At 39.2% G+C, this 7570-nt stretch overlaps 1 protein-coding gene across 1 annotated transcript; it reads right to left on the bottom strand.

Moving 5' to 3' along the window:
• Window positions 1–376: 376 nt before the first annotated feature.
• LOC307137111 (E3 SUMO-protein ligase ZBED1-like) lies at window positions 377–2549 on the bottom strand (the record flags this gene model as incomplete). The annotated part of the gene is made up of 2 exons (XM_079834590.1): window positions 377–891; window positions 1673–2549. The coding sequence occupies 2 exons, from the start codon at window positions 2547–2549 to the stop codon at window positions 377–379; spliced, it is 1392 nt and encodes a 463-aa protein (XP_079690716.1).
• Window positions 2550–7570: the final 5021 nt, after the last annotated feature.

The raw sequence follows: 7570 nt of genomic DNA, 5'->3' as shown, positions 1-7570 counted from the left end.
TGGGACCCCCATTCGTTAGTCACTAACGTTACGTCGTAGTGACTGAACGAAAGGGAACATCTCGGTTACGGATGTAACCCTCGTTCCCTGAGGAGGGAACGGAGACGTAACGTCCCCTTGCCACATCAGCTGTGCTACCTGGAACGCAGGAGTTCAGTCTTGGCTCCTCAAGCAGGTAACATAATGCGATATTGCCTCGTACTTCCTTATATACTCACGCAGTGAGGCGGAGTTACGTATGCAAATTCCGCATGCCCATGGCATTGGCACGCCATTGGGCGTTTTCTCAAAACTCGAAGTTGATAGGCTTCTAAGCGAAACCCCCATTCGTTAGTCACTAACGTTACGTCTCCGTTCCCTCCTCAGGGAACGAGGGCTACATCCGTAACCGAGACGTTCCTGGGTCATCATACTTTGTATTCATGTAATCCAGGATTTTCACTTTAATGGACTTGGTTAAATCTGTGTCATCTTCCTTTTCTGCAAGAACTGCTGTCTTTAAAAGATGAAGGACTGGTTTCACATATGAAACACTCACATAGATTTCCCCGGAAAGAGCATCAGTAAATTCCTGCAAAGGGCGTAATGCCAGGTTTACAGACTCTAGTACATCCAGGTCCTGCCAGGAGGGAACCAGATGCCGTGTTTTCCGGTCTGTCGATAGGACATTAGAAATGGCCCGCCGCTGCTCCAAGACCCTCTCAATCATCTTTTGCCTTGAGCCCCACCTAGTTGGACATTCTGTCATGAGTGAGTGCTCAGGGAGGTTGTGCTCCTGTTGTGCTTTTTTCAGTGCCGTCTGCTGCTTCCAGCTGTGGGAAAAATGTCCCACCAATTTTTTGCAAAGCCCAGCAGCACGGTCAATGCGGCTGTCATCCTTAACAGCATTTCCTGGAAAAAAAGATAAATAAATTGTTACAAACTATTCAAACTTCCACTATTTCACTAATCAATACCAGTAATCATTGTAGCCAATTATTTAATTATTATTTAATTATTTATTATTAATAATAATTTAATTTAATAATAATATAATTATTTAATTATTGTAATAAAGTAATATTTCAGAGGCTGCATAATTAACTACAATTCTTACACAGTGATAATCCAGTACTATAGGCACTAGCCCTGTTAGATAAATGCTGACCATGCAGTGGGGAAATACAACTTAAATTAACATTCTTAATTTTACAAGTGCTCAGTGTTTGCTATTGTTAATTTCAACTTAATAATATTCAGAAAGTTGCCTACATGACATCACATGCTTTTCCCCGCCGAGAACTCAATCTTTGTCAACACAGTGCAATTGACAAAAATTGTATTACGTAATAAACCAGGACAGACATAATCATCTTATGACTAATATGGTCTGTTGTTCGGGTAATAAAATAATAATTGCAATAGCCTACAATAGTACTATTTACATGACTTGGTTGAATTCTAATGTAGAATGCGGTCTGTTATTTCCATGGACACACAGGATTCTAACCGTAGAGACGGAGCACACTATTTTCTTTAGCGGAAGCAATACAATACAATACAATACAATACAATACAATACAATACAATAGTTTTTAAATCAATAAACTCCCTTTTAAATCAATATTTTGTGTAAAATTATTATTTATTTGGAAGGTAGCCATGTAATATAGCACATATCATTTACACTTACCAATGGCAAGATGCAGCCTATGTCCAAAGCACTGAAGTCTGACCCAGTGGTTGAGTTCTGTAGCTTTCACAATGTTTTCCCCATTGTCGGTGGTGATGCAAACCAGCTGCTCTTCCCGCAAATGCCAGCTGGCCAAAGCATCACTTAGTCCCCACGCAATGTTTTCTGCGGTGTGTTGTCCAGGGAAGTAGGCTGTCTGTAGACATCGCGTTTTCAGTTCAAAGTCTTGATTCAGAAAGTGCACAGTGAGGCTGATGTAGGGCTCTGTTGTTCGACTGGACCAAAGATCTGTGGTACAAGCGTAGTTTTCAATTTGACTCAGTTCGGATTCCACAGTCTCCCTGCATGCATCATACATTTTTGGAATGGCGACTTGCGAAAAATAAGTCTGTGATGGAATCTGATATCTTCGGTCCAGTTGCGTTATCAGGCTCACAAAACCGTCCTTAGTCACTGTGTTTATAGGCATCATGTCCTTCGCCAAATAACGAGTTATAGCCGCTGTGATTTCTCTGTGGCGTTTGGATGTTGTGTCATAAGGAGTCACACTCGCAAAACTCTGAGAAATTGACTGTTGTTGTAGTGATGGCAAAGTTTTAGATTTGCTACTCGATGTTTTTGGTTTTGTTGTTTGGCTAGTTTTGAATTGTTCGTGTAGGTCTTTATGATTGTATTGCAGGTGGTGATGGAGGTTGGTCGTGTTTCCTCTTGAAGTTGCCACCACTGTTCGGCATGTTTTACACAGTACCTGTGTTTGTAACGCGTCATCTCTCCTAAATCCAAAATAATTCCATATAGCTGAAGTGCTGTTCTTTTTCACCACAAGGTCTTCGTCAGCCACCACATTTTCCTCACTCTTCTCTCCTTGCTCCGCCATCGTATTTGCTAACTGCACAGTATCGCAACAAAATTGATACCTCACAAATCTATCTGAGCATAGCTGACACTTCCTGGGGCTTCACCTGATTGGCCAAATAGCATGAACGCGCCAACCATGTCTTCAGGGCTAAACGTGATAGGTCAAATGTTTATTACATGCGCTTAGCGCATGTTATAAACTGTTTGCCCTTATTCATCGTGTCAGGCTGTCTGCTGCGATGTGTTCATCGTGCAAGTTCATATCGCAAGGACAATGAAAATTCGATGTATCGTTCAGCCCTAGTATAGAGACACAGATCAGGAGAAGGGTACAGAAAAAAATCTGCAGCATTAAAGGTCCCAATGAGCACAGTGGCCTCCATCATCCATAAATGGAAGAAGTTTGGAACCACCAGGACTCTTCCTAGAGCTGGCTGCCCGACCAAACTGAGCGATCGGGGTAGAAGGGCCTAAAGGCCATAACATACTCCGCAAGAACAGAGAAAAAAGTTCTGGAAGCCCTGGTTTGGGAGTTCTCGCTGCTTGTTCTCGACATATCATCGGAGCAGAACTTTCTTCTTGTGGATGTCCGAGCACTATTGTGTGATTGGTCAGAAATTTTAAGTGGGCGGGGTTGATGCGGAGAATTAGAAATGTTTGGCACCTGCTTTTCTCAAGAATTATGGAATGTCCTGGACAGAACAAACTTTGTTGTTGTTCTTGCCACCTCGAAAAAACTATAAAATGTCTTTGTTCTTGCGGAGTATGTACCAAGCTTTAGTCAGGGAGGTGACCGAAAACCCACCGGTCACTCTGATAGAGCTCCAGCGTTTCACTGCGGAGAGAGGAGAAACTTCCAGAAGAACAACCATCTCTGCAGCACTCCACCAATCAGGGTAGAGTGGCCAGACGGAAGGCACTCCTCTGTAAAAGGCACATGACAGCCCACCTGGAGTTTGCCAAAAGGACTCTCAGACCATGAGATTGAACTCTTTGGCCTGAATGGCAAGCGTCATATCTGGAGGAAACCAGGCACCGCTCATCACCTGGCCAATCCCATCCCTACAGTGAAGCATGGTGGTGGCAGGATCATGCTTTGGGGATGTTTTTCAGCAGCAGGAACTGGGAGACTAGTCAGGATTGAGGGAAAGATGAATGCAGCAATGTACAGAGAACTCCTTGATGAAAACCTGCTCCAGAGCACTCTGGACCTAAAAATAAGGCGAAGGTTCATCTTACAGCAGGATAACAATTCTAAGCACACAGCCAAGATAACAAAGGAGTGGCTACGGGACAACTCTGTGAATGTCTTTGAGTGGACCCAGCAAAAGCCCAGACTTGAACCCTCTCTGGAGAGATCTGAAAATGTCTGTGAACTGACACTCCCCATCCAACTTGATGGAGCTTGAGAGGTCATGTAAAGAATGGGAGAAAATGCCCAAAAATAGGTGTGTCTCAAAAAGAATTGAGATTGTAATTGATGCCAAAGGTGTTTCAACAAAGTATTGAGCAAAGGCTGTGAATTGTGATTTTGAGACATGTGAAGGGCAGTTCATCTCTTTAGGCTATACTTCTCAAATTCCAGTAAGTATCTATGTGAAAAAGATCAAGTCAAGTTTTATTTCTAGAGCACATTTAAAAGCAACAGGGTTGCACCAAAGTGCTGTACAGTAGCCTAAGACAGTGTGCATAATAAGAAACAAGGCAGATACAAAATATAAACACATTAGACCTGATACAATCCAAATAATAAATAAATATAACAATCTACCAATAGGGATCTAATCAATAGCCAGAGAGAACAGATGAGATTTAGGATTTAAAGCTGGCTAATAAAGCTGGCAATCATGTGTTTTTATTGTACATCTTAACTTAGTACTTTTTAAAATTGTATTGTAATTGTTATATTGTTATGTAAAATGTAACTTTTTTACTCTCTTTTAGGATGACATCTGTCTAGGGACTGCAGGTGAAAAATAGCCTTTTGGCTAACTCTGGCATATTGACAGAAATGTTAATTAATATGCACTGTCCCTGTAAATAAATAAATAAAATAAAGGAGCAGACCTCACATTGAAGGGCAGACTGTTCCAGAGTTTAGGTGCTGCAGCAGAGAATGCCTGACCACCCTTAGCTTGGGACAGTTAAAATAATTCATCTAAAGAGAATGTTACCTTTTTTTACTATTATTGAATTAATAAAGAATTAAACAAATTCTCACTTCTGAGACCACATTGAAAATCATGGATTTTATTTAAACCTGAAAGTTAACATGCATAGTTGTTAGACAACAGGTCTTCACAAAAAAAAAAAAACTCCCAACAAAAATGATGGCAATACTCGCAAAGTGTAAAAGGGATGTTTATTTTACAGTGCTTGAGGAGTGAAAACAGACCCAACACTATATACAAAAGTAACAAAGAAACAAAAACTGTGTAAAAGAAAATATAAATATATAGACGCCAACTTCTTCAATGACAGACTATAGTTCGCTCACCAGGTTAACTAACTAACTGACACTGATCTTTCTCTGGGGCTCCTTTTATAGGCCAAGCCCCTTCTAGTTAAAACCATTATCAGCAGGGAGGGTTAAGTATACAGATAACATATACATTTACAAAACATCAATATATACACGTATATAATAACAAAATATTTATGGAAACCAAAACAAAGTAAAAATAAACATAAAATAATAATTAATAAAAATACCAAATTTTACACTCAAGACAGGAAGGTATTAACACAATAACAGGACAAAACACAGAAACGAAAGACAATTCTAATATGTATGTATGTTTATGTGCAGCGTGAATTCTGTCAGGGATGGAAATGGAGTGGATATATGTACGTGTATGAAGACCAGACCAGCATGCGAACGGCCCACCCGCCTCAGAAGCAGAGGTGTCAAAAGTATTCGCATTCATTACTCAAGTAGAAGTATAGATACTAGGGTTTAAAAAGACTTCTGTAGAAGTTGAAGAATCAACTCAAGCTTTTTACTCAAGTAAAAGTGTAAAAGTACTGGCTTCAAAACTACTTAAAGTATAAAAGTAAAAGTAATGTAAGGGGAAAAAATGCCATTAAAGGGGTAGTTCACCCAAAAAAGAAAATTCTGTCATCATTTACTCACCCTCAAGTTGTTCCAACCGGTATGAGTTTCTTTGTTCTGAACATATTTTGAAGAATGTTTGTAACCAAGCAGAGAGAGCAACCATTGACTGCCATAGTAGGGGGAAAATGCTATGGCAGTCAATGGTTGCTCTTTCTGCTTGGTTACAAACATTCTTCAAAATATCTTGAGAACAAAGAAACTCATCCCGGTTGGAACAACTTGAGGCTGAGTAAATGATGACAGCATTTTCATTTTTGGGTGAAGTATCCCTTTAAGGACAAAAGATTAGGCCACGCCACAATGTATACCCCACCTCCTCAAAAAAACATTTTTCTAAAGGCCATAATGACTATAATGTTATATTAAAAAGTAATGTTGAATTTTTTTAGATGCATAGGCTACCCGTTTCAGCTGCATATATTCCCATTGAAAATCAACGCATTTTAGGACAATGCAAATACATTAAAGAACCATATGTGTACTACTGAGCAAAAAGTCAAAATTCAGAGGCATGTTATTAATAACCATTTTTTGAATGTGTGATCAGTGTGGCCAGATTGGGTCGACGATTTCCAGCCCAAAAACTCACCAAATGTACATTTATATTCAAAAAATGGTTATTGATAACATGCCTCTGAATTTTTGCACCTTTACAATACTTATAGGCAACTAGTCACTCCAAGAAAAATCCCAAAACTTTAACTGCCAAAATAATGTGATATTATTTTATTGCCATACCAATCAATGTTGATAAGTTACCATTTTATCTCCTTAAAACATAACATTGATGATAAAAAAAATAAAAATAAATCCCAGTAAAACAGATCAAATATGACTATATGTCCAGGTAGAAACTGTCAAAACGGCAATCCCTCAGAAAAACATGTCAACAGTAAGAAGCCAATTTACGTGCCCAATAAAGAGATTGGATAAAGCAATGTAATTAACAGGTATTTCACACGTTAATGCTCACACCACTTTCAAAATGCGTAATTCATTGATACTGTACAATAATCCGCCAACAAAAAATAACAACAATGCGTTTACTTTTGTGTTGCACTTTGCTTTGACAAAACTACAGTCCGTCTTTCGTGAAGTACATGGCACATAGCACAGTCAAAACATATTAATCGTTGATTTTAACATCTTTCAGCAGCTGTCGGGGTTGCTACTAGTTACAGATGTCTTAAGTGTGTATATGACGATGGACAGGAGTCACGGTTATATTTATAAAGAGTCTTCGAGTCATAGGTGTAATTCACCTATTAATGCTCAGAAGGAACGGAGGAAGAGGTAAGTTGGGGATGAGTGAGTGAGTAAGTAAGTGAGTGTGTGTGTGTGTGTGTGTGTACGGACCAACAGGCATAGGGACAGGTCACTCTGTCAAAATAGTACATGCATACATATGATTAATTTGTTAGGGTAAATATTAATGTATTGACAATATTATCAATTATTACTACCACTACTACCATAACGTGCTGGGGGGGGGGGGGGGCGTGTAATGCGTGGCAGGCCCTTCTGCATATTATTATTATTATTATTAGGCTTCTACAAACAATAATTGTATTTGGGAAAATAATAATATAAAATAATAATAATACTGTATGTGCAAATTTATCTGGGTAAAAAAAAAAAAAACGCAATTTAATTACATTTAAGAACCTTCAAGTCCAGCAAAGGAAGGGCAGTTTTCCAGCCCGGTGGAGATACAGAACAGGCTGCACAAAACCAGCTAGATTGAAAAATAAAAAGCTAAAGGTCATAAATATTCTTGTGAAAACATCATCTTGTGATAACAGAAAACCGCAAAATCCTATAATAGCAGGTGCAAACATTGTGACCATGGTCGCAGTTATTATTAGAATGAGATGAAACGCTCTTCTCTTCATTTGGTCTTTCTCCATTCTCTCTCTCCCTCTCTC

The sequence above is a fragment of the Gobio gobio genome (genome assembly GCF_949357685.1).
Source record: "Gobio gobio genome assembly, chromosome: 14".
Taxonomy (NCBI): domain Eukaryota; kingdom Metazoa; phylum Chordata; class Actinopteri; order Cypriniformes; family Gobionidae; genus Gobio; species Gobio gobio.
Note: the sequence above shows the minus strand (reverse complement) of the source record. Positions and strands in the feature narration are given on the sequence as shown.